The sequence below is a fragment of the Halichoerus grypus genome, chromosome 14 (assembly GCF_964656455.1).
Source record: "Halichoerus grypus chromosome 14, mHalGry1.hap1.1, whole genome shotgun sequence".
In the NCBI taxonomy this organism is placed as follows: domain Eukaryota; kingdom Metazoa; phylum Chordata; class Mammalia; order Carnivora; family Phocidae; genus Halichoerus; species Halichoerus grypus.
This window is the reverse complement of record NC_135725.1, coordinates 73,615,688-73,643,101: the sequence shown is the minus strand read 5'-3', so window position 1 is coordinate 73,643,101 and position 27,414 is coordinate 73,615,688. Positions and strand designations below refer to the sequence as shown.

General features: G+C 35.2%; 1 protein-coding gene across 3 annotated transcripts in view; it reads right to left on the bottom strand.

The window, feature by feature from the left end:
- KIAA1958 (KIAA1958 ortholog) overlaps positions 1–27,414 on the bottom strand; it is a 161,224-nt gene that overhangs the window by 34,875 nt on the left and 98,935 nt on the right. Inside the window, exon 3 of one of the 3 annotated variants that reach the window (XM_078061614.1) lies at positions 15,349–15,432. The exons of 1 other annotated variant lie outside the window; for it this stretch is intronic. In XM_078061614.1, coding sequence (XP_077917740.1) covers positions 15,349–15,432 — 84 coding nt within the window. Of the gene's footprint in view, positions 1–13,154; positions 15,433–27,414 lie in introns of those variants that run through there. One more of the 3 variants, XM_036090928.2, reaches the window with a different exon arrangement.

Genomic DNA, 27,414 nt, shown 5'->3' with positions numbered 1-27,414 from the left:
GACACTTAACCGACTGAGCTACCCAGGCGCCCCTCAAAAAATTCTTAAAATTAAGAATGTATATATAAACCTAATAAATGAAGAGTGATACCACGTACCTGGATGGAAAGGCTCAATATCATAAGGATGTTTAATTTCTCCAAGTAATCTTTAATGTGGGGTAATTCTAATTAAAATCCCCCTTTTTGTTGTTACTGGTCAGGTTGATTCTAAAGTTTATCTGGGAGAGTAAATGCATAAGAAAAGCAAGGAAATTTTGAAAAGAATATTTGAGAGGCTTTGCCCTGAAAGATATAAATATGTACTATAATACGGCAATAATTTAAAGTTTAAGTTCTGGAAAAGAAAGAGACAAAGAGATCAGTGCAACAGAAGAAAGTCCAGAAATGGCCTGTGTAAATATGCAAATTGTGTACATAATGAAGGCTCCAATTCAAATTGCTGAGGAAAGGATGGACTCTTCAATAAATGCTTTGAGATAATAAGCTATTGGGTTGGAAAACAAAAACAAAAGCAAATTTAGATTCCTATTTCATACCACACACATTTCCAAATAGATCTTTTTTTCAAAAGGCTGTTTCCATAAAGAAGACAATTTTCATGATTTGGGGAGTAAGTAAAGCCTTTCTCAGCATGATAAAACCCAGAGCTATAAAAAAGAATAACAAATCAGATGACATAAAAATTCAAAAGTTCTGCATTGAATAAATTTTAAGACAATAAACAGACCTGGAGAAAATACTTGTAACACATAAAGTGACAAAGTACATATGAAAATCTCCTTTAAATCAATTGGAAAAAGATTACTCACTAGAATATGGGCCCGGGATATGACAGGCAATTATTCATAGAAGAAATACAAATAACAAAAGCATTAATAATAATAAGACATTATAATCAAAAGAAGATGTATTTCATTTATCAGACTGGCAAAAATATAAAAAGGTCCATATCTAGGTATTGGCTAGGATAAGGGGAACTTGCACTAGTTTAGAAAAAAATTTGGAAGGATACATATCACATTGGTTAGTATTTACCTCTGTGAGACTTGTAAGCTTTACAATATGAATATATTATTTTTTAAAGTTATAAAAATAACTATGATTTTGGATATGTATATGTAGGAAAAATAAATGTTTTTTATTTGGCCCAGGAATTCCTCTTGTAGAAATTTATGGTAAACATTTAATCATAGTTACATACAAAAATGTATGCTTAAGGATGTTCTTGAAGGCAAATTTATAAAAGTGAAAAACTGGACACAAATTCAATCCAACAAAAGCACTGTAAAATGGATTTTGGTGCTACTATGCAATGTTAAACTATGTAACTATATAATAATCACACTTTCAAAGGCTAAGGATCTTTTACAAATATACAAAACAGTAAATGCAGCTTGACTACAATTTTTGAAGGACATCTATGCTTAAGAATTATAAAACACCAAAATATTAGTTGAATTATTTTTATGGGTAGTAAAATTCCTGTGATTTTTATTTCCTTTTATTATATTTATTAGTATGTGTCAAATTTTTCACAATGAGTATTTTTGCCTTAACACTTTAAAAGCATTATAAATTTTAATAAAGAAAGTGTTCTTTTAAGAAAACAATCGTTTGGTCTGAAAATGTTTGCCATCAATGGTATATCACCAATGTGAAGTATTTTGTACATGTTAGACATTTTCGTTACTTGATATCTCCTCATAAAATGATGAATAAATTAAATAAATAAAACTTTTTTTTAAAAAAGAAAACATTTTCTGAGTTTTAGGCTAAATATTACTCAACTTGAATTCTAATATTCTTCCCTTATTGGGGAAATAAAATTTGACATATTTTATTTATTTATTTAGGCATGTCTTAAATGTATAACTTGTAAACAAATTTAAAGGTAAGTTCCTTGTTTCTTAAAGTACCAGGAAAACATAAACTAAATTATAGTGATTTATAAAGTAACTTTAAAATAATATCATACAAGGGGCGCCTGGGTAGCTCAGTCATTAAGCATCTGCCTTTGGCTCAGGTCATGATCCCAGGGTCCTGGGATCCAGCCCCTCATCGGGCTCCCTGCTCCGTGGGAAGCCTGCTTCTCCCTCTCCCACTCCCCCTGCTTGTGTTCCCTCTCTCGCTGTGTCTCTGTCAAATAAATGAATAAAATCTTAAAGAATAATAATATACGAAAATACAGTTATCACTTCTGTTTGCAATATTCAGCTTTCTGTGAGTAAAGACTGGTGGATTACTCATAGATATGAAAGAAATACATTTGCATTTCTGTAAAACAAATGACTGTGATAAAGAACATTATATTTTCTGGCGTTTCAATGTTTTTCTTTATTAAAGAATTTTTGTGACACAACAAAGATGTCTGAAGTTAAACAATTATAATTATTTTGAATAACCATTCCTATTCTGCCTAAAGAATATCATCAAATATGCTAAATACAACAAATGGCACATGGGGAATTATATCTGACCAAAAAGATTTTCCTAAAAATGAGGACATCTGGAACCTGACATCTACTTAGCTTGGTATAACTTTGTGCAATTGGCCGCAGAGCTCATAGATAGTGAGTTTGTAGTGGAGACTTCTGTTCCATTAATAGGATTTTTGGACCTGGGGCTCCAGGAAGCATATAATTAATTCAGCTGTCTGAAAGTGTCTTCCCTACCCTATGGGCTACGCGTGAGCATACTCACGTAGAAATGCTTCTCCTTCCATGATTTCCCCCTCCTTAGTGGTTAGAAACAACACCTGGGGCAACCCATCTCGGGTCCCCTCTCTCTTTGGGAGCTTTGTACTATAAACTCAATAAACTTTGCTGCCTACCCAAAAAAAGGACAGACAGACAGACAGACAGAGAAAGAAAGAAAGAAAGAAAGAAACAAAGAAAGAAAGAAAAAAAAAAAAAAAGAAAGAAAGAGAAACAACACCTGATATGGAATAGTCTGCTCAATATGCATTGATTAGATCCTGGGGCCTAATGCACAGTGACCAGGACAATTTTTTTTTTTCAAAATGTGGCTTGTTTTTAAAACTGTTTGTTGTGGCTACAAAAATCAGCCAGCTTTGCAGGAAACCACTTATTAAGTGAAGGAAGACTGGTCATATCCAAATAGAGACAAAATACTGTGATTAAAGCATGCTCTCATTATGGAGACATCACTGATGTTCATTAGCTGATTTTATTGGATTTTTTCTTTTTCTTTCTTTTTTTTTTTTTTTTTGAGAATGAGAGTACACACACACACGTGAGGGGAGGGGAGGGGCAGAGGGAGAGGAAGAGAGAGAATCCCAAGCAGGCTCTATGCCCCACGTGGGCTCCATCTCAAGACCCTGAGATCATGACCTGAGCTGAAATCATGAGTCAGATGCTTAACCGACTAAGCCACCCAGGCACCCCTACTGGATTTTTTTCTTACATCCTTAAATTTTAGGCTGTACCAACAAATACTGAAAACAATAGAAAATTACGCGATGTTAGAGACAAATATTATACACACAATGGAATAAGCCACTGGGACATAAAACTAGAATTTTATTTAGAGCACAAGTACACAGACAAATATGAAGCAAAAACAGTGAGCTGAAAAAGATGAAAACACCTTAGTATGAAAAGCAGTGAGCAGCAAAATAAAAATGAAACCAATAGTATATTCTTATTAACAAAAAAGTTCTATCATATTAATACAAATATCAACTGGCAAAGGATTAATTAACCAAGAGCACCACAGTCACACATCTTAACATATTAACAGAAATTTCCCTCCATTTCAGTTCACCTTTCTCTCTTTCACAAATTTTAATTGCAGCAGTTTAAAAAGAGAATTTTAAAATAGGATTAGAGTGAACATCAGGCACACATATGCTTTTTTCACATAAATCAGTTAAAAGCCAAGTGGTCAGAAAATATATAAAAAAATTACAATCTACCAAAAGGGGGGGGGAATAAATGCATCTCCAAAGAACAGTATCATTTTTCATAAAATTTTTCTAAGTATTAATTGTGGTGGTTATATTTGTTTTACAAAAATGCCTGGTGTTAAATTATACTGAATAAATTGACAAATCTACCTTTTTAATCCCAATTAACTTCTAAGTGGTAAAGTAAAAGAAATCTTAAAATTACTCTTAAAATAATCTTAAAAATCTTAAAATAATTCATAAGATGGAAGACCTTATTTAAGTTGAACATAGCATTCACTCTACTAAACAAAATTCTTCACTTTAACAGATAAATGAGTCATTTAAGTGATTCTGTTGAATCCAAAATGCTTCCAGTCATTCTCTTGCCAGGTCTCAGGCCTATGGGGTTATAGTTACATTTCCAGATTACAACGAAAAGGTACAAGCTATTGCTCACAATGGGGCTAATCTGGCAAATCTATGTGTAATTTTAGCAGTGAAAAAAGCTTAAAGTCATGATGGAAACATACTCTATAAATTAGAAACCTAATAAATATATATGCATGATTTAATTAAAAAGTTGCCCTGGGCATAAGGGCCTCAGGACAGACATACAAAATGTACAGAAGACCCAAAGTGGGTAAAAAAAATCCAAGAGCAGGATTCAAATAAACGTGCCCACAGCTATCTAATAGAAACCGTTAATCATCAGGATATATCATGCCATAATCTTTGGTGTCCAAAATATTAAAAAAATTCTAAGTATAAAGGCCTTGCCTGAAAACCCCCGGTGCAGGAATCAAGAAATACTTTAGTGTTGCTCTGGAGGCTACTGGACAAGGGCAGAACTTCTTTAGAATATACATAATTGAATTTCCTTTTATTGCTTTATCACCTCCATTGAGGGGTAAATATTTAAAGCATATTCTGGAGAAAGTCTCACAATTAAAATCTGCCTTTCTTTTCCTTTAAGCAAAGAAGTGGCAGGAGCCTTGATGAATTAGTTTTAATATTCTTAGAATTAAATCAGCAATTTCAGCAGCAATGTTTCCAAATACAGCACTGGCTGTCGCCATATATCTGCAGTCACACAAAAAGCCTCTATATAATTCAGGAGATTCTCTCTTTATTAAAGAAATCTCATAATTAGAAACCCATTGAACAGATAGAATGAAACCCTGCACTAAGCAAGGAATTTTGGTGTGTTGGTATTAAAATGCTCTTAAGGAAGTAGCCTTCTTTTCTTAGCATTTTATGACAGTTTCACTTCCATTTTAAGAGTATAAACATATAATGATATTTCCCCCATGTGGAATTTTAACAAAATATAGAATTAATTCACTGAAATAATTTTCTCTCTACTTTCAGAGTGTGTTTGTAATTGCTGAGGCAAGATGGAAATGCTAGGAACCAAACTAAAGACAGGTGGGCATGAAAAAATTCTGATGATCATAAGTCAAATAAATAAATATGTTAAATAAGCCCATGTAAATGCTGAATATAAAAGTTAATACTTGGGAACTCTGAGGTTTCCACAGTCCCTAATAAATAAATTTTAAAAACTAAATATTCTTATCAAATGCATTTCAAACAGTAAGCCATGATAACCAACAAAAATAATGTAGGCACCTCATAGTCCTGTTATCATTTACCCGGATAAAAATAACCAGATAAAGGTAATTATGCTGCTACATTGTCATTCTATTGGATTTCTTTGTAACGTGTTCAAGTATCGGAAGAACAAAAAAAGATCTAAAGTGGGGGGAGTACTGGAAAAAGTTAAGAATTCTTGCTTTTTCTTTTTGCAAACTTTCCTTTCAAAGAGTTGGGGAAAGTATGGAAGAAAATCTGACCTGGAATTACACATGTGAAACGAGATTCTGAAGTTGGCACCACTCGACAACCACAATATTTCCTTCTGTAGAGGCCACTAAGTGCTGGCTCAAAATATTAAACAACTAAGTACATATTTTCACAAGTCACACATAACAAATGTTGACCGCCACAGCCTCTTAGCACAGTTTTTCAGTTTAACTACAATAAGTGATAGCAGCAATGGTTAACAATTCCATATAAACACCACAAACACAGACATGAAAAAGCACCTAGAACAACATGCAAATCTCAACAGCGATGTCACTGAATATTACACAATGCATAGAAATTGTAATGGTTTTTGGCAAGATGGGTTTTTTTTTTGTAACAAATACTTTATAAAACAAAAGTTCTTCTGTTATAAATGCTATTTAAAAAGTTGTAATATAATGAATTGTAGATATAAAAATTCAGTTAGATAAAGTTAATCTGAGTGGATTAATACTAAAATGGACCTGCTACTTCACCCAGTATAAATAATTATAAATTAATTTCTAGTGGAAGTATACTAAGGTATTTGATTTATAAAATGTAAAAATTACAGAAAGTAAACAGGTATAAAAATTACTTAAATACAGTATGCACAATTACTGTTAGGATTCTATATTGCTGATGTCTTCCTAATTCTACTTACCACAAATAAATAAATTGTGCCAAAGTATTTTCAAAGCTCTCTGAAATGAATGTACTATGGTAAAAATACTCTCTAATTCCAGTGTAATACAAAGAAGAACATCAGAAGTCTAGCAAAATTCAACATTGCATTCAAAAGACAAATAATTCCACTGTACTTTAAAAAAAAATCCTAGAATTTCACCTTTTTCTTCAGCTATAATCTGGTAAATATAATTTGTAAAATAAAAATTTGTGAAAATTTTTTATATTTATGCTTGAATTCTTCTACCAAGCAGGATAATAGAATTTACAAATACTTTGTATTTCAACATCTTCCTGCTATAGGTCTTCCATTAATTCCCATTTTCTTTTTCCTCCCTATAACTAAATTCACTTCAGAAACATCCTAATTATGTTGACAGAAGTTTGATCTTTTGAAGATAGGTCCCAAACCTTCAAATGATATTTTAATCTTTCCACAGAGTAAAAAATGGTATTATAGACTGCATTCAAAACTGGTATGTAAGTACTATGTAGCTGGATATACAAATGAATACCACACTAAACAAAAAGTTACTTTTCAGTTCATAATATATAACTGGAATTCATATACTTGAAAACTAGTTTTCCCTCTGTAAATGAAAACTAAATATGAATGGGGTAAGCTGAGAGATGTTCGTTTAAAAAAGTGAACAGTTACATTTAGAGATTATTTCATCAATTCCAGAAAGAGAAGTTGCTAAAATCAAGATGTAACAGTATAATATGAAAAGTGAAAATTCACATGCAAAAATAGCCTACTTGGAAACTGGCAGCCTGAATCTACTCCTAGTACAAACTTGACTGAGGGCTTAAAAACTATTACAATTTTGAAAACAAGAAAAGGATACCCTTTCTAACTCAGTGGAAATGTAGGATTGTTTTACCAGCCTCAACTCTTATCTGTGGACTAAAAGTCAGGGTGCCTGGGTTCTAGTTCTGGTTCTGACTCTAACAAGGTGTGTTCACCGGGGCACTCATTAATGTATCTGGGGCTGTTCTCTCTTCTATAAAAGAGGGGTGGGTTAGAGTAGATGTTTCCAATCTTATTTTCCGCTTCCACGTGAAGGATGTATCATAAAGGTAGTAGCTCATTCAGTCGGGTGAGTTTCAAAGTAGGAAAGTAGGGGCATAGGGAACATGAGAATTCCTGGAGAATCAGTGTTTTAAGATTCCCTTTGTAATCTCTATCTTCTTGCCCTCCTTGCTCCCTACCTGCAAGACATGGTGACTCCTATTCTTCATAGCACTGAAGAGCACTGGGCTAGAGGATCTCCTGGGTCCTTTCCAGGTCATCCTCTATGATTATAATTCAGCAAAGATGATGGTTTACACTAATATTCTGACCTAATTAATATTCTGATCAAATTAGTACTCTCACTTAATACTGAGTGTAATTAAACAAAGTCATGGTTTATATAACAACTCAATTTAAATGTATTAAAATGCTGTCTTTAAAAAATAATTTTAAAAAAATGCAATCTTTAATACCAAATCAGGTGTTCCCTTCAGCTTTGGCAGGCCCAAATGATCAATTTACAGATAGGATGAAGCATGAGAAATTCTGATTATCTTTCTTTTCTCTAATTAGAAGTGAAATCAGAGTTGTTGGCAGTTTGCCAATATCATCCCCTTTTCTGTTTTTATATCATTAGAAATACACCAACCACTAAAGGATGATATATGCAGTGTATTTCTGTGTCCCAGTTATATTCAATGGCAAGGATCTCTTAAAATCGTCCTATCTGCATCACTTTGCCTTATGAAAAGCTATACAATTCATTTCATCTCAGCCAGATCCAAGTGGGGAGGAGAAGCAATGTTGAATAAGAAAACACAACTGAGGGTGCCTTTGCTAATGGTGTGTTTCCTCATAAGCAACTCCCTCTCTGTACCTGTATATGGTAATATGCTAAGACCTGATATAAAGGAATTCTATTTGAGAAAAAAATCTATTAAACTAACTGATAGAGAATTCTTTAGTATTTATAATACTTTTTTTCATAAAGGAACCTTTTAAAAACCAGCTTACTGCAATACATGATCATACACTTCCCTTGACTTCTCCTCTAGGCTTGGAAATTTATTTCCTTTATCACATAGTAGAGTTTTTATTTATAGATATTAAGTATTACAGCTATATTTTGGCCAGAGAAATACAGACCAAAATACTTCTTTCCTAAAAAGAAAACGAGTCACAAGAAACCTGATTAAAATCAGAAGTGTTTGTTTCTAATATATGTTTCTAATATATTGAACTGTGGAGATAGTCAAACTAGAGAAAATCTGAATGGGTTCTGGTCAATCTCTAATTCTGAGAATCATAAGTATAGTATTTTTCCTTAAAAACTTTGTTAAAAACAATCTCTTTCTTTTTCTTTCTTTCTTTCTTTAGTAGGCTCCACGCCCAATGTGGGGCTTGAACTCATGACCCTGAGGATCAAGTCACATGCTCTACCAACTGAGGCCTGCAGGTGCCCCAAAAACAATCTCGATAGATTAAAAAAAAAAATTAACAACAAATTCCTATATTAAATATTGTTAATTTGCTGGCACCAAATTTGCAGGGAAGATCAAACTCCCTGGCAAACTGGGAATCAATATTCAGTATCTGGTGGATAGCAATATTGGCTTTTGGGCTTAAGAGAGATATTCCCTCTGCCTAGAACCTCCCCTTTCCCCATCTGATTCATAAAAACAAATGACAATCACTTTTTAAAATATAATTACTCGTACACAAACTCATCTCCATGACAAAGTTAAGTGTCCTTTAAAAAGTGACGCAAACTTTTGCTCTCTAAGCATGGCCGGGGGGAAACAAAGTGCCGAATGTTCCATCTCAAAGTAACTAAAATAATGAGGCCTAAACAATGTTGTACTAACAAACATGCCAGGTGATGGCACTGCTCTCAGTCAATCTGGAGACAATGAATACTGATGATTTTATTGCATCAGGGATTTCATTTATAATTTATCACTTCAGGGAGTCTACAGAAGCAGAGCAAATCACTTTGTGAACAAGCAGCTGCAACAGAAAAGGACAGTACTTCATAGTATCTGGATCTGGTTTCAGATCCTGATGCTCTTATGTATTAGCTGTGATATGGGCAACCCATTTGACTCCTCTGGATTTCCTCATCTATGAAGGAGAAATAATCATACTTACCCTCGGGATTATGTGAGAGTTAAGTGAAACAACTTACAGAAGCACTTAGTACTCCGGCACATTGTAAGTACTCAGTAAATGATAGTCATTGATGACAATCTACACCTTCTTATACACGTGTGCACCTATGTGAACACAATGGGTGGTGTAGGAATGGCTTTGCCTTCATATTGATTTTAAAACAGGCTCTTGGCTCTTTCAACAGATGAATGGATAAAGAAGATGTGGTATATATATACAATGGAATATTATGCAGCCATCAAAAGGAATAAGATCTTGCCATTTGCAACGACGTGGATGGAACTGGAGGGTATTATGCTGAGCGAAATAAGTCAAACAGAGAAAGACATGTATCATATGACCTCACTGATATGAGGAATTCTTAATCTCAGGAAACAAACTGAGGGTTGCTGGAGTGGGGGGTGGGGTGGGAGGGATGGGGTGACTGGGTGATGGACACTGGGGAGGGTATGTGTTCTGGTAAGCGCTGTGAATTGTGCAGGACTGTTGAATCTCAGATCTGTACCTCTGAAACAAATAATGCAATATATGTTAAGAAAGAAAAAAAGAAGAAGAATGTAGCAGGAGGGGAAGAATGAAGGGGGGGAAATCGGAGGGGGAGAAGAACCATGAGAGACGATGGACTCTGAAAAACAAACTGAGGGTTCTAGAGGGGAGGGGGTTGGGAGGATGGGTCAGCCTGGTGATGGGTATTGAGGAGGGCACGTTCTGCATGGAGCACTGGGTGTTATGCACAAACAATGAATCATGGAACACTATATCTAAAACTAATAATGTAATGTACGGGGATTAACATAACAATAAAAAAATTAAAAAAAAAAAAATAAAAAATAAAACAGGCTCTTAAGGAAGATTCTCCTCAAAATATTCAAAGCAGTATTATGTATTCCACAGCAAACCAACATTTTCAATGGCTGAATAATTGACAAACTGCATGAGTAAAAAGTTTGGGAAATGATGCAAGATAGTATTGGCAGACTTTTTTGGTGAGCTCTCAAAAATGAAATGAAACTTTTATTACAGTATCTTTTATAAATTCTTTGAGGGCAGGGACTATTTTATACATCTTTGTACCCTTCCCAGTGTCTAGACAATAGTGTTCAAGTATTTGTTGATATGACTGTAAATTCTCATCTCAGTGAAGTCATTTGATTTCGTGACATCTAAAAGCTAAGCCATATGACTTAGACAAATGAATGTGACGGAAGCTTCAGCTAACAATGACCTAACTGAAAAACCAGAGAGACCTGATCTACCTTAAAAAATTTCAGACTATTCTTTTGTGCATCAGGAAGTAATTTAACATAGGTAAAAGTGAATTAACATAGGGAAAAATATCTATAAGATAACAAATATTTTAAGTAGCTGGTGTATTACAAATCATATTCAGACCACCCCTACTACCCATGATAAGAAATGGAATTTTAAGAATAAGCTCTGTTGGATAAACAACCTGAATATCTCGAATTTTTTCAGACATTATGGGTTTTTAAAGAAAAATTGCTACCATCCATGGTTTTCAACAGCCACTCACATAGAAGAAAGACTGAATTTTGCAGGTATGTCCCCCAAAAGCTGACAGATGGGTTTGACATTTTTGTTGTGGACAGTGCAAAACTTCCAGAGTCATGTGAGGGGCACTGCCTCTTTCTTACATGACCTTACGCTGACCTAAAAGTGTAAATTTTGCAAATGTGGTTTTATTGTTTTTTTTATGAACCAGAGGATTGCCTGGGAAGGCAGCGCATTCAGTTGTAGTGAACACCTGCTGGGCTGCTGAATTTTCACTAAAGCACATACACGATATTTCGGCATGTACCACGGCCACAGTATGAACATAACATTTTTTTAAGCTAAAATAACAAATAATAAAAATGGCATCAGGCAGTAGCATGTCTTCAGTATTGTTTATATAAAAACACAAAATTTAGAGGTAGTTGTAGATAATTTTTTGTAATTTCATTAACCTAAAGAGATACTACAGTTCAGCTAAACTTCTACCAAGCCATTCTTCAGAAAAGTTTTCTAAATCTAGATCACAATGTTCCTATTTGGTTTGAGTTATCAAAGCAAAATATAAATAATTAAAAAGTAATTCACATTCTCAATTTAATTGTGTTCTTCTGAATGAAAATGCGATAGGATACAATAGGAGAGAGACTTTCATGTTAGTAGTACCTCAATAAACACACAGAGGGATGCAAAATCTCCTAGTTCTGCTTTCTCAGTACATACTGACTGCTCTTCTTCCTCATCACAAACTTACTTTGTTGTCAAAAACATAGTAAGAATTTTTTAAAGTATGTCAATGCAAAAATAAAATGCACAATTACATTTTAAATGTTTCACAGAAAAAAATTTTTTAAACATGAGAGGTAACCCATTAAAAACCACCTTATTTTTTTAAAAAAGAATTCTTTTACAGTAGGCTGTCCTGTGTACTTACAAACCGGGTATAGAATAAGGAAAGTTTTGTAAAGAGAACTTGGAGAAAGAGGCCCTGTGGTTCAAAATGAACAGAAGAGGGGGCATTAGGGAGCACGGTGTGCCATCATGAAAGATCACTCAAGCATCCCATTTAATCAGATAGCCTTCAGAGAGGGAATGACACTGTGTCCCCATTTCTGGCTCAAATCACTGGAACCTGTCTAGGAGTTGGAAATAAAGAAGATAAACAGAAAAAAACTCTGCAGTCAGATGACAGACAGTACCATTTCCTTAACTATACCCTAACTGATTTGTCTTGATCTCAACATAAAATGGAGATAACTAACCTTTTCAAGGATTGAAAAGATTAAAGATAATATATATAGAAATAAATATATACGTATTGAAATGTCTAAAGAAATATTTGCCAAAATATTAACAGTGGTTATTTTTTGGCCAGCAGATTCAGGAGAATTTTCTTTATGCTTATCTGAATTTTCTAATTTTCATACAGTTAGTAACTATTGTATAAATGATGCATGTAATAAGTCACTTGGCACAGTGCCGGCACACACGTTAGCTCAAAAAACGGTGGGTATCATCGTTAATATAAAACAATAAAGCAAGGTATCTTCCACCCTTTCTTCTTGTTTCTGGATGCCTCCCTATGGAGGAAAAGTCATGAAGTAAAGTGGATTCCACACAAAGTCCACAGCAGACTTTCTACTCCGGAGCCCAAGGAAAGGTCACAGCTTAGAGGAATGGGTCTTTATATGTTTACAACTTAGTGTTGGGAAAAGATGCCTAGCCATGTGGAAAGCTCAGTTAATGTGATGATTTAGCAAAGCAAATCAAAATGAAGTTTGTCCTGGTCTACAATAAATTAATACATAAAATACCACCTACCCTCCTAGCTAATGCGAATTATGAGGTTACCTTGAAGAACAAATACTTCCAATAGAATCCAATAAAGCGATTAAGATTTGGATTTTTTATGTGTTAATGATTATACAGCATAGGAACCTAGCTCAACTTTATTGTCGTCCTAGTGTCTAAACTTATGTTGTTATTGAAGGATCTTAACAAAAAATACACCACAGACTTCAAGACTTGAAAAGAAAGACCTTGGAAAAACCACCACAAAGAGTTGTTTAACCAAAATTATTATTATTATAATTGCAGGGTATCACAAATAAATTTATATTTACTGTAGAAGAAACTCTGCACATTTTCAAGAATGCTTTGAATTCAGCTAAATCTGGTAACAAAATGTTGTTACCCAAAATGAGTGTCAATATTCTTTTGATCTCAACTACAGAGTCAAGTAATCTCCTTGGGAAAAGAGACCAAAGTTTAATGCTTATAAATAAATAAATCAGGGGATTTGGGCTTTGAAGAGTAGGACTCTTTTGTTGTCTTGACTAGTGCTTCTGGATTTTTATTAAGACTCTCCCATTCTCTACTTTCTTTTTATGTTTGATATACAATCTAATGCTTGGGAACATTTTCAAAAACTTTGGTAGTTTTGTAAATCTGAAAATCACACTTCATTTTAACTGATTTCTTAGGGAACAAAAAATATTCTATCCAGGTTTAAGCACAACAGTAAAAATGAGCTATTAACAGTCTTTATCGCCACAATATTGGACTTTGCATATTATTGAAAAATTATGTATCTTCCAAAAAGAATGGCACCTTTATTGCCCCCAAAAGAAAAGATGTTAGCTAAACATCTAGATTTTCAGACATTACAAAAAATGAGGCACAGGAGCTAAAATTCTAATTCAGCTAAAAAAAGTATGTAGATAATTTGTTGAGCTTATATCAACACGTTCATATTCTGGATCTGACTGAATACAGTTCTGTGTAAGCAGTAGGGTTAATATTGTCTCCTCCCGATTAATACAAAATTTTAAAAATTAAAAAAATAAAGCCATTTATTAACTAGACTAAAAATGAGAGGTGGGGTGGGAAGGAAAGCAGGAGTTGAGGACACAAGTGTCTAGGATAACTTTCAGTGACTTTTCTGACAGTTCTTTAAAAACGGAATTCCTTCTCTACTTTGTGTTGCCTGAGGACCACTATGGTTTTGTAGAGTCTGTAACAGCAATTACATTTAATCACCCACAAGTACATCTGTGTTAAGCCTATAAATACTATGTTAGCAATACTAAACTATCTCCATTGGTTTATTTGTAAAAAGAAAAATATAGTATATATTTAGATTTTTATAAAGTTAATACTGAGGGTGGAGGAAAGGGAATGAGAAGCAGTGTATGATCACAGTTTCTCTGGACACGGTAACCAAACTGGGCTCTTGCTCAAGCCACCTGGTCAAGCGGTGTCGGAGGAAGAGTCATAGGAGGCAGAGACGATGAAATCGCCACCGTTGGAGCGCCCAGCCACTGACTGGGCGGCCTGCTGGCTCAGACTGTTACAGATAAGCACCAGCTGGTTGCTCTGGGCCTCAGACAAGGTGCTGCAGCTTTGATACACACTGAAGTTGGTTTTCCTGCCGGGGATGTTACCCTTCTCACACATGGTCTTCACCATCTTGGCCAGCTTGTTCTTGCCGAGGGCCTGGCAGTTGTACCAATGCAGAGCTGCCAAGTTCACGACTGGCTTGATGGACAGGTAGAAAGGAGCATCCTCGTAGCGCATGGCAGGAGGCCGCCGCTGGGCATACTCCTTATAGTCCTGTACGGGGCAGGTCTGTGGGGCGTGTTGGGTGGCATACACACGAGAGTCCGTGCCCCCTCTCTTGGTTTTGGCATTCAGGTCACCAGTGTCTTGACCCATCCACTCTAAGTACTCCAGCCCCGTTTCTGTTACCCGGAGCCGGATATCGCCCCACTTCAAGGTAGATCCATGGAAGCCTGTGCAGTGCCCAAAAGCTTTCGTGTTGTTGAGCCAGACAAGGTTGAGAAGACCCTCGGGATTATAGCGGCTTAGTAGTCCCCTTTTCCGCAGAATGAGTTCATCAGCAAAGGTGAGCTTCATGGACTTGTGTGGCTTATTTCCTTTTCCTTTGCAGCGGAGTTCAATCTGCTTCTGTTTCAGGGCCTCTTGGGAACGCTTGAATTCCTTATCCCTGGTGATACTGTAGCCATACCTGTGTTCTTTTAGGTACCGTTCAAGTCCACACTGGTAATTGGCCAAGCTGTTGGGTTCATATTCGGACCCATCCTTCTGCCTGGCATCCACAAAGAAAGAGGCCAGGTAGGCATCCAACTCCTTGCAAGGGATGACATAAATCTCTCTTGTTTCAGAAGGATACTTGGAGATGAGGAACTCTCGGAAATTGCGGAGCGCGGTCTGCGTGCTCCGGATGGTTTTCTCATTCTGCTCCCTGCTGAGCTCAGCTGCTCTTTCATCCTGGTCTGCAACAAATTGGGGAGGGGAGGGATAGAGAGGGTGTTGATGAGTTCAGACAATGCACTTTCTACTCTGAAATAAAGTTTCCTCTTATAATGAAAAGGGAAAGAAGGAATCCATTTCATAGAGATCACTCATAAATGTTATTATTTACATACCTGCTGCCTTATAATAGCCAACTTCAGTTTCACAAATGATGTACTAGACAAGAGTATGGCCCATTACAATCAAAATGAGCTTCTCGTGTCACTGACACACAACTTTTGTGCATGAAGGTTTGTGGTAAGAGTGAGATCAGAGCCAGCCTCTGTTTTAGGAGGAATGTGAGACAGAAATGTGCTATTCACCCTACTGCAGTCTGCAAGGGCCCCATTAAAGCTGACACACTCATTTTGAATCACTTCATTTGTGAAGCCAGAGGTTTTACTGGTTCCATTTTACTGAACTAAAATATTCAAATTTGTTACTTAGCACATCACTAGAAATCTATATTTAAAAGTTACTAAACAGATCATCTGTAGTAGTTTATTCAACACTCTATGGCAATTTAGGTAAATACAGTTTATAAATATTCTGTATGCAATTGCAGGGCAGTTTGTAATAAGTTATAAAAATATTTAGTATTTTGTAAAGAAATGAGGATAAAACTTCATAGGTATAAAGACAGGACAGTGAAACCTGAATCAGGCTACTATAATCCAGATGTAAGGAAAGGGGTGTATCTCTTGGACAAATCATTTTATTAGTTTATTATTTACACTCTTCCACCAAGGACTAGGGTTGCCTCTTTCCATTATGGATCACCCACGATTAAGTAATGTTGCTCTAGACTAGCAGTTCTCACACTTTAGTGTACTTGTGAATTACTCAGAATGCTTGATCAATATCAGATTCCTCGGTGGCAGGAATCCATGCTCAGGATGAGGTTTGAGAGAAACTACTCTTTTTTTACTTAGTTGTTTTTTTCTTTATATTAAATTCAATGATATCATTTAAATTGTTTCCTTTCAGTAATATGTAATTTAAATTTGGATTCTTAACATTAACAATAAAAACGTTTTGTCAAAATTCACCACTGTTTTGTCAGACAGGGGTGTAACTCAAAAAGAGAAATTCTAAAAATGAAAGTACACAATAGAAAACTGGGCTATCCGATTGTTGAGAGGCAAGCTTCAAGCTCAACTTAAAACAACATAAAAATGTAATTTCTGATTCTACAGTATAATGTAAAATAGTCTATTTATCCTATCTTCTTTAGAAAAATTTTAATTTGTAAGGTTGCTCAGTGGAAGTCTTTGTAATAACCATATATAATAATAAAAATAAAATTTCTAATAAACTGAATATTCATAAAATTCATATTTTATTCATATTCATAAATACACTACTTTTTGTATTACTATATACATTTATGAATGAGAATGTTATTTTTAAATGACAGCTCTAATGTATAATTGCCAAAATCCTCACAAGTTTATAAAATGAAATGAACTAAAATTCACTAAACTAGCTAATTAGATATTTTTATAGGCACATTTTTGAAAGATCATATTTCTAAAATTCAATATACAAAAGTATATTTTATTCATTAGACTTAACTTTTGATTATGCCATTTTCTTCCCATTAAAACTGTTTATGTATCAACAATAAAGATGTGTATCTTTCCATCAAAAAGATGGAAGGCACACTTTGCATGTAACCTTTTACCAGGCTGGCTTCCTTGGCTGTTTACATGTAAAGCCAATGGGGCTGACACATCGGTTCATTTTGACTAATTGTTTAAATATCTACCACAGTGGACTTCAAACTCCAAAGACTTTCTAAGAAATAAACATTCATAAGACAACTTCAGGGAAAAAACTTCTAGTTTCTCAAGTTTCACACAGAATCTTTTATAAAACTTATTTGTCTGAGATGAAGACTGAGTTTGCACATGCTGCCATCCCAAATCTACTGTGGTATATACTCTGGGGTGTAAAAGACTTTGAGGAGGCAAACAAAATTTATAAATCGATGATTAAATCCATAGCATGTCTTGTCCTTCTTTGTTCTTATACATATTCTGATGTAGGTGAAATCTGCCATCAGAAGGAGGGTATTTGGGCGTGAATTGGGGTGAATTTAGGACTTCTGAGGGGGTTATAGGTTAGTGAAGTTGGTTTTTTCCACTAGAAATAGAATATTCTGCAGGACTATCAGAATGTTCAAGATAGAGGCTTAAAACTATTCAGTTCTTTCAGATTCAGCATGCTTTTGTTCATAAGATGCTTAACTATTATCAAATACATGAAATATTAATTCTACTTACAGTCAATCCTCATCTTCACTTTATAAAATATTCACTATTTCCTACTTCCTTTTTAAAAAAATAAACTGTTGGAAACCTTTGGGTGTCCATTTAAATATCAGTGAATGGTATCATTTTTTTCAAAGTTCTTTTGAGGGGTATGTGAATAAAAGAGTTTAAGTCTGTTGAACTTAATTACGCTGCCTTAGTCAGTATACTGTAGGAGGAACTGGTGAAGAAGAATGGAAGGGTCTGGAGTCACTCATCTGCAAATTTCCTGGGTAAGGCAGCCAGTTCTTTCACATCTGCATCTCCTCCATTCACATTTGGAGAGCCTGCTAACACTCTTAGAGCTGACCAACACATTAGCACTGCTTCAACAACCTCAGCCCAGTTTTGTTTCAAGCCTTTCTCCTCTTTCTACTCAGTCTCAATCTTAGTTAAGAGCCATTATATCTATAGAAAAATAGAACTAAAAAATCCTTTTCCTAAGAGCCTGGAATGTGCCACAAAAGGAGGTAGAAGAGTAGAGAAACTCTCATTCATTTTGCATGAATAGGTGGAAGTAAATGGCTTCAAATTCAAGTAATCGTTTTTCAGCTAGTTACACAATCAAATAAGGCCAGGGAAGACTGATAACAAAATATAAAACTGTTACATTTATCTTGCTTTTATCTCTAGTTTTAGAAAAACTTCTGATCCACTTCCTTTTAAAAACTTTTTATTAGGTATAACAAACATACAATAAAGTAGACCAGTCATTAAATGCATGTAATTAATTTTCACAAACTAAATCCAGTATCCAGATCAAGAAAAAGAACACCACTAGCATCCCCGGAGTCTTTCTCATGGCCCCTTCTTCCAGTTATTCCCTCGCATCAAGAATAACAGCTATCCTGATGAAACATAATACAATTGTCTGGTCTATTATTATTACTAGTATCAATGGAATCTAAGAGGATGGACTCTCTTGTGCTTGGCTTCTTTATTTCAACATTTTGTTTGTGAGTTTCATCCATTTTGTTTTGTAGCTGTAGATAATTTACCCTCATTATTTTGTAACATTCCATTGTGTGACTATATCACAATATATGTTTCCATTCTACCGGGCATTTGGGTAGTTTTCAGTTCGGGGTTATTTCCAATGAAATTGTTATGAACATTCTATGAAATGATCATGTTGGGTGTTTACTTAGAAGTGGAATTATTGGGCCAGAGGAAATCATAGGTTTCAGTAGCTTTAACAGATACTGACAAACAATTTTCCAAAGTGCTTGTACCAATTTACTTTCACAAACAGGAGTACATGAGAGTTCAGTTTGCTCCATATCTTCAGCAACACTAAGTAGTCTTTTTTCTTTTTTTTTTTAGCCATTCTGCTGGGTGTGGGGTGGTACTGCACTGTAGTTTTAATTTTCATTTCCCTGATGACTAAAGAAGTCGAACACCTCTTTATATACTTATTGGCCATTTGAATATTCTCTCAGTGAAGTACCTGTTCAAGTCATTTTTCTGTTGGATTGTCTGCCCTTTTCTTACTGTTTGTAGAAGGTTTTAACATATTGTTTGAGTCTTTGTCAGAAATGCATATTGCAAATATCTTCTTCCAATCTGTGGCTTGCCTTTTCACTTTCCTAATGGTGTTTTTAAAAAATAAGAGTTCTTAATCCTAGTATCGCCCAATTATCAATTTTTTTCCTTTATCGGTTCATGCTTTTTGCATCTTGCTTAAGAAATCTTGCTTATCCCAAAGTAATGGAAGATCTATTTCTTCCAAGAGCTTTACAGTTTTACTTTTCACATTTCAATCTGCCATCCACTAGAACATCTACCTGTATGTCCTGAGATAAAAATTATGATTAATTTTTTTTCAGTATGGCCCGCGATCCATTTGATTTTAATAAATTAATAAACTTTCAATAGGCAATACAGCATATAGTACAGTATCTGAAAGTTACAAATGGGTATAGAGTGAAAGTAAGTCACCCTCCCACCCCATCTCCTTGTTGCCACATTTCCCTCTGCATGACAACCAATACTGTCAATTTATGGGGTATAATTTTTGATTTTTCTATGCACATGCACTTACTTTTTGCCTTTCAAAAAGGGGGATGGAATATACTATACATTCTATCCTACACTCTTTTTACCATTACAATGTATTACAATGTAGCTCCATATCATCATATACATAGTTGCCGCTACCTATAGCTGTATTTATAACGGATATTCCATAATACATTTGTCTAACCCCTAATTCTTTACTGATAGACATTTGCATTATTTCCATCCTTTTGCTATTACAAACAATGCTGCAGTGAGTATCCTTGCATACATGACATTTCCCATTTATGGGCATGTATAGACACAGAAGTAATTTCCAAAGTGGAATTGCTCTATTGCTGTTGCCCTGTATGTATAAATGTTGTAATAATTATTACTTCCATGATAAGGTACAAGAGTGATGGTTTAATCATACCTTCTTAGACATAATGTATTATCCATCTTTTTAATCTTTGCTTATTTAATTGGTAAAATATATTGTTGTGGTTTTATTTATTTTGCATTTATGATAAATGAGACTTAATATTTTTTTCAAATACTTATTAGCTCCCTACATTTTCTCATTTTCTTTCTGTGAATTCTTCTGGCCTCTGTCCATTTTCTTTCTTTATATTGATTTAGGAGCTACAGATACATTTAGGAATTTTTCATTTATATTTAGTCTTAATATTATGTTCATACTATTTATTTAGTCTTATCATTATTATCTTTAGCCCTTTGTGATATATATGATGTCTGTGTATAAATATATAATTCTTTTTAGTTTACCTTTGGTATTTGTGACTGTTACACATTTATGGGATTGAATTTATCTCTCTGTTAAATGTTTTTTATATTTTGTGGTGTACTTAGAGATGTTTTCCCCATTTTGAAACCATAAAACAAATCTATGTTTTCTTCTAAAACATTTTTATTTCATTTTCCATTTTCATTTTATTTCATTAAAATTTCATTTTTACTCTTTAAATATTTAAATTAAATATTTAATTATCTAATTTATTTTGGTGTAAAAAGGTAGGCACCAAATTGACATTTTTCTAGATAGTCATCCCGCTGTTAATAATAGTGGTGACTGTGGCTCATTATTGACATAACTTGACCTTTAAAATTATTTTTTTCACTGTAAATTCCTATATTTGCTGTACTGTATCACTATTTATTAGAAGTCTATCATGTCTTTTAAACTATTGAAGCATTTTTATTAGAATTAGTTTGGTTGGTTAGTGATCTGATTACAAAGTTGTATAAGCTCTGAGTAGTCTGCCCCAAAAGCTCTGTGATTTCTCAGTGTGTCATTTGCAAAATGGTTTTCAGAAATGCATGTATTCTTTGATGACAGTAACACCTGAATAGGATATCACTGGGTTTCGGATTGTGATCCATTTTTAGAGTCAACGCTGAGTTTATCTCATTTCTTTGTTTTAATATTAGTTGTGTTACTTTGCACACTAACATTAATGTATAGACTTTTTCCCAGTTTTATTGAGAAATAATTGACACATATCACTGTGTAAGTTTATACATTACAGCATAATGGTTTGAATTACATGTACTGTGAAATAATTACAATAGGTTTGGTTAAAATCCATCATCTCATATAGATACAATAAAAAGAAAAGAAAAAAATTCTCCTCATGGTGAGGATTTTTAGGATATACTCTCTCAACAACTTTCTCATTTCTATTTGTTTCATTTAATCTTAGTTCTTGTGATCATAATATATGTCAGGCTCTCTGTTTTTCTGTTGTATCCGGGCTCTTGCTCAGCTCCTCTTTCTCTTGGCTGAACCCTCTTTCTTGTGTTGGCTTCAACCACAAGCAGGATAACAACAGCCAGAGACTGAAAAGGGACCATCTATTCCAGTAATCTCCCTTTAGGAGTAAAAAGACCTCTTTCAGTTTATGTTCTCTTGCTAATTTTTCTAGTGGTTATCATTACTTTGATAACTTTGCATATCTATTTTTATACAACTTAAATTAATACCTCATTACAAGCAATGCCAAAATTATAGCATACACTTATATTTCTCCAACTAATCATTTTCAATTTTAATATTTTTCTTGGTCCTTACACTTACTATCTTTTATTTTACAGTTTGGCTTAGTTCTTCTAGTATTACCTTTGTACCTTCAAGTATCTGAATATCCTATTACTTGAATTGTTAGCTTTAAGTAGTATCTTTTGAATCTTGGTTTACACAGTTTCCCACATTCTCTCTCCTGTGCTCTCCCAGTTTTTAAAAATTATACATTTCTGGGGTGCCTGGGTGGCTCAGTTGGTTAAGGGTCTGCCTTCGGCTCAGGTCATGATCTCAGGGTCTTGGGATTGAGCCCCACGATCAGCAGGGAGACTGATTTTCCCTCTCCCTCTGTCCCTCCCCTTGCTTATGCGGTCTCTCAGATAAATAATTAAAAAAAAAAATCTTAAAAATTATACACTTCCACATGGTTGTGGCTTGTGATATTATAAATATTTATAAAATAATTTATAATATTCTGTTTTTAATCGTAATTTCCACATTTTGGTCTCAGTCTTGCAATTATTAAATAGATAAAATCAATGCTTACCATCAGTGTTTTGCCATTCTCCTCTCAGCTAAAGTCTGTCCTCCAACAGCTTATTCAGAAAGTATTTATGAAAACCATGTTTTCCTGAGGTCTTGAATTTTTGAGTATGTCTTTAAGCTTTTGTCTTTATAAATGAACAAAGGTTTGACTAGGTACAAGACTCTCCACTCATACTCCCCACTCCCCACCCCTCCCACACACCCTGGACAATAGCAGCATTGCTCAAGTATCTTCTAGAATTCAATGCTGGTGTAGGAAAGTCAATGGTCAGTCCAGTCTTTCTCCCTTATAGGTCTCTTGATTGTTCTTAAGGCAGGGGCCTAGATAGCTAAATGATTATTTCTTTATCTGTGAAGGGCAGTAAGGTTCCTAGGCTATATCTCAGTGTTGATCACTGTGTACGCATCTTTTTTTCTGGTATACGGCGTGCTCTTTCAAGCCATAAAGTCAAGTATATCTTCACTGGTTTATCATACTGGCAGACCACCTCCCACAAAGATGGCAAGTGTGTATGTGTTTCTTGCCTCAGTCCTGTCTCCTCTGTTATTCTCTGGTGTCAAACTGGGCCCAGCAAAGCTCTCAAGACCAACCCAGCAGCCCCTGTTCCAGTTCTTCAAAAGTGACTGTTAATTTTACTGCTCAGCATGTACATCCTCAGTGGAAAACTGAGTTCTTACACCTCCATCTGATATCTACAGTCACATGTCTCTTGGTGTCATATCCAAATCCCCAACAGATTACTGCATCCAGCAGACTTTCTTTATACACTGTGGTTGTAGCAGAAGACTTCTAGTTTAATTTAAAAGAGAAAGTTTGTTTCTGTTTCTTTCTTATTTTGAAGTGATTTTAAAGAGAAGCCAGAATTCAGATCCAGTTCTTTGCATATGAATGAGATTGCGACAACTTTTAGTCCCTAACCTGGTGCCTTGTACTTAACAGGGATCCCATAAATGTTCATTGAATGCTTTCTCATCACATGAAGTCTACTCTATTAAGAAGAGTTATATTCCTCAAGATTTTGTCATTCATCAAAAATTTAGTACCCAATTTCATTAAATTTTGTTTGAATGTATGTGGTAAGAAATATAACTTGGATTCTAAGTAGTTCTATTGTTTATCTAATGCTGATGATAAAATTGTTTCAAAACAAACAAAAGATAAAAGATCACTTTCAATTTTCTTAAGAGAAGTATGTATATCATTCAGCAAACCGAATGAGTCACTGTTATTGATGAAAAAAAATACATGCATTGAGATGAGCAAAATGGTCTTATTATATATAGGTAGTTGTGATTAAGTAACAACGGTTAAAAATTGAATGTGGATAAAATCCCAAAGGCCTTGATAACTGAATGGAGAAGACAAGGTAGCAGCCAAAAATACAGAAGTACAAATTATTGTTTTCTAACAGATCAGGTACTTAACAATTAGAAATACAGTTTTGCTTATGGTGAATGAGTAGGCATCAGAATCATGTCCCCATGGTTCCCATGAACCTAACACAGGTGTCAGCCTAATCATTGTATGTGCCCAGACCTAAAATATAACTTTGGCTCTGTTCCCACAAACCTGCTCTTCCACCTAGTCAGTGCCTCCACCACCTACCCATTTCCCCAAGCTTGAAACCCGAGCACCACCCCCGACACCGTGCTCCCATTCCTCTGCAGCGAATCCATCAATCCCTGCTGAGCCACCTCACTCATTCAAGCACACTTAATGAGTGACTGACACACATTAGGAATTAAGTAGGCTGATTCTACAGTATAATGAAACAGTCTGAGTACAATGGAACAGTCCTTGCTTTTGTGGAATTTACCACAGAGTGAGTGAAGATAACACAACTATGGAAATCCTGGACAAACTGACACAAATACTATGAAGAGAACTAACAGAGTACTGTGAGAAAGAATAAGTGACCTACTTAAGGATGGATGTTCTAGGAAGGACTCTTTAAGAAGGACTTTTAGCTGAGACCTAAAAATGAGAAGCCAGTCAGGTAAACTGTAGGAGGAGGAAAAGCAGAGGGAACCGCACATGAGAAGTTCCTACAATGGAAACTAAGTTTGAGAAACTGAAAGAGTATCAGTGTGCTTGGAGCAATCAAAAGGGAGAGTGGTACGAGGAGCGGTCTGAAAGCCCACCAGGCTCAGATCACACCAGGCCTTGCAGGCCTTATTAATAACTTTGTATTTTATCCTAAGAAAACTACTTAGTCAGAAAACTACATGGTCAGGTTCGCACTGCTCTTTTATGATATAAACCTATCTATAGGTTTGTAGACCTATCTCTTCCCGTGCTAAGAAACTCTTCAATAGCCTTGTATAAGTAAGGCTAAGTTCACATCTGAATGACCTGGTGCAAAACATTCCCAGACAGTGAAACGATGCATAAACTACCTCTGTGGAAGAAGCCAGAGAAAACAAGAGACTATGCAAGTTAACCACTACCTTACCCTTCCCCCTCCACCCACCCTCCAAAAGAAGGAGAGGTATTAGAGTTTGTAAAAATTGTGGGATAGAGCTAATAGATGTGAGCTCATCTTATTGAGATCTTAGAGGACCAGAAGACACCAGCTGATAAGTGGATTATGCTTCCATTATCCTGCCCTATTTATTTCATTCCATCTCACATCTCTCTGTTAGGTTGTGACCTCCTTGAGGAGAAAAGAATGCTTAGAGACAGTCTTAGGAAAAATCTTTTTTTAAAAAAGAATTTTATTTTTAAGTAATCTCTACACCCAATGTGGGGCTTGAACCTACAACCCCAAGATCAAATGTTACATGCTCCACCGACTGAGCCAGCCAGGTGCCCCAGTCTTAGTAAAATTTTTAAGCAACAGCTTATCTATACTTATTTATATAGTCTCTATGTCCCATTAATTACATTATTTTTCATGTATTCATCATCTATGAATCCTGAGTATCCAGCATACGTTCCAGCACTCCAGAGCTACCCAAAGTATGAAGACTGAATGAATAAATATATGAACTGTTAAAAGAATTTTATTTATTTATTTAAAGATTTTATTTTTAAGTAATCCCCACACCCACCACGGGGTTTGAACTCACAACCCCGATATCAAGAGCCACATGGTCCACTGACTGAGCCAGCCAGGTGCCCCCAAAAGAATTTTAAATCTACAAATCCTATACATATATCTCTAAGACTAAACATCTAAAGCTTTGACCTGAGAATGATAGGAAAGGGAGAACTTCTGGACATGTGCGGCTTTCAAAAATGCATTTTTAAAGTGTCTGCCTTTCCTCCAGACTTTTAATTTATATTAGCTCCCTTCTACCCATACTGTATCCTGCCGGACTACTGTTTTAGGGGGTCCTTGCTGTAACTAGTATGCATCACTAGTATGGTTTTGGTTTTAAGTATGAAGGGGGAATAAACTCTTCAGGTAGAAGGTATGAGTGACCTCGGTTCTTCGAATGAATTGTCACTCATGTCTTGCCTATACCACACACAACCACACACAAGAGCCATAACACAGACCACTTAAACTTACTCTCAAAAGGAGAAGCCATACCATAAAACCTAGTACAGTGAAATGGGTCTTCTACAAATGTAGCCAAGAGATGGAAAAGTTTTAGGTTACTGTTTTCCAAGAGATCTGTGACCTGGAACAGGGCCATAGGGAGAGCCTCAGCAATGGCACAGGAACTCTTACCAAGAGCCTGAGTAAAGTTATTACACACACAGCTTTTCTGTACTTATTTACATAGTCTTCATGCCCCATTAATCCAATTATTTCCTCCCTTGTTAGGAGATGGCATGGAAAAACACATAATTAGTGCAGTATCTTGTGTTCTCATTTAATTTGAGGAGATTTATGTTCGGTTTAAATTCAGATCCATTTCCTTCTATTGCTGCAGCACTCAATTTAACAAAAAATAAGCTTAGCTATCACATTCCTTTTGTGATTTTATTAAAGCAATACATCTGAAGCAATAAGAAACACTTCTTGATATTTAACTTGTTATTTTTATTTGAATATTTTGTCTTTTCACTTGATAGAGAAATGATGTCCAAATTCTTTCAATGAATGATAAGTCCACGAGTTTATTAAATAAGAATGTATTTTTAAGTTTGAAAAGTAAAAAAGAAAAAAGAAATCTGGTGAGTAGGTTTATATTTATGAGACTGCAGCTGGGATTAATATTTAATCTACATTTGTGAGTACCCACCCTGCCTCCTAGCATTTCAAGAAGTCCTGTGGGGTGTAGTCAAAGGCAAGTCCCTGATGGTTATGTAGATTACATCATAGCCAGAAGAGATGACTAACACACATAAAATTAATTAAAATGACCATACATGGCACTATGCAATTAGGCACTGTGTTTGTGGCATGACTCTAGGTCCTACAGGAATTCAGAAACAAAAGAGAGAGGAGTCAAATAGAGCTTGAGATGTGTTGGAGCTCTGTTCCATGGGGGAATGGGTACCATTTTGTAAAGAGGAACAGTAGGGTAAAGTGTTCCAGGAAGAAATTGCATGTGCAAAGGAAATGAGATGGGAGGGGAGTCTGGCTTCTGGTCATGAGGATTATAAAACACTGATCCTGGTCTGGAGGTGGGAGAGGGGTTGGGTGGGGAATAAAGCTAGAACAGTGGGAGCGCCACATGGAGCATTTTATATAGTAATTATAAATATATACACCAGGAGAGGAAACTGAATATGCTAAGTGCAAAGAACCTCCAAATGCCAAACATTTGAAGAAACAGCTTTTTAAAAATAAATCAACAACCCATTTCTCTACTTCTGACATTCTTTATTCCCCTTATGCTGTTATTTTATTCTGTACACCTGTCACCGTCTGACATACTACATATTTCTTTGATACCTTGCTTAGCATGTGTCTCTCCCTGTGAGCTGTGAGCTCTGTAAGAGCCAGGACTGTGCTACTCTACTCACAGAGTCTGGAAAAGCACTTGAGAAGTAGTAGCATTCAATAAACATTTGTTGACTGAATTAACACCAAAGCTAAAAGGAAAGTTACGAGATAACAGTGTGTGTAATTACATAATCACTTTAGACCAACCATACTGACTATATTTAAAAA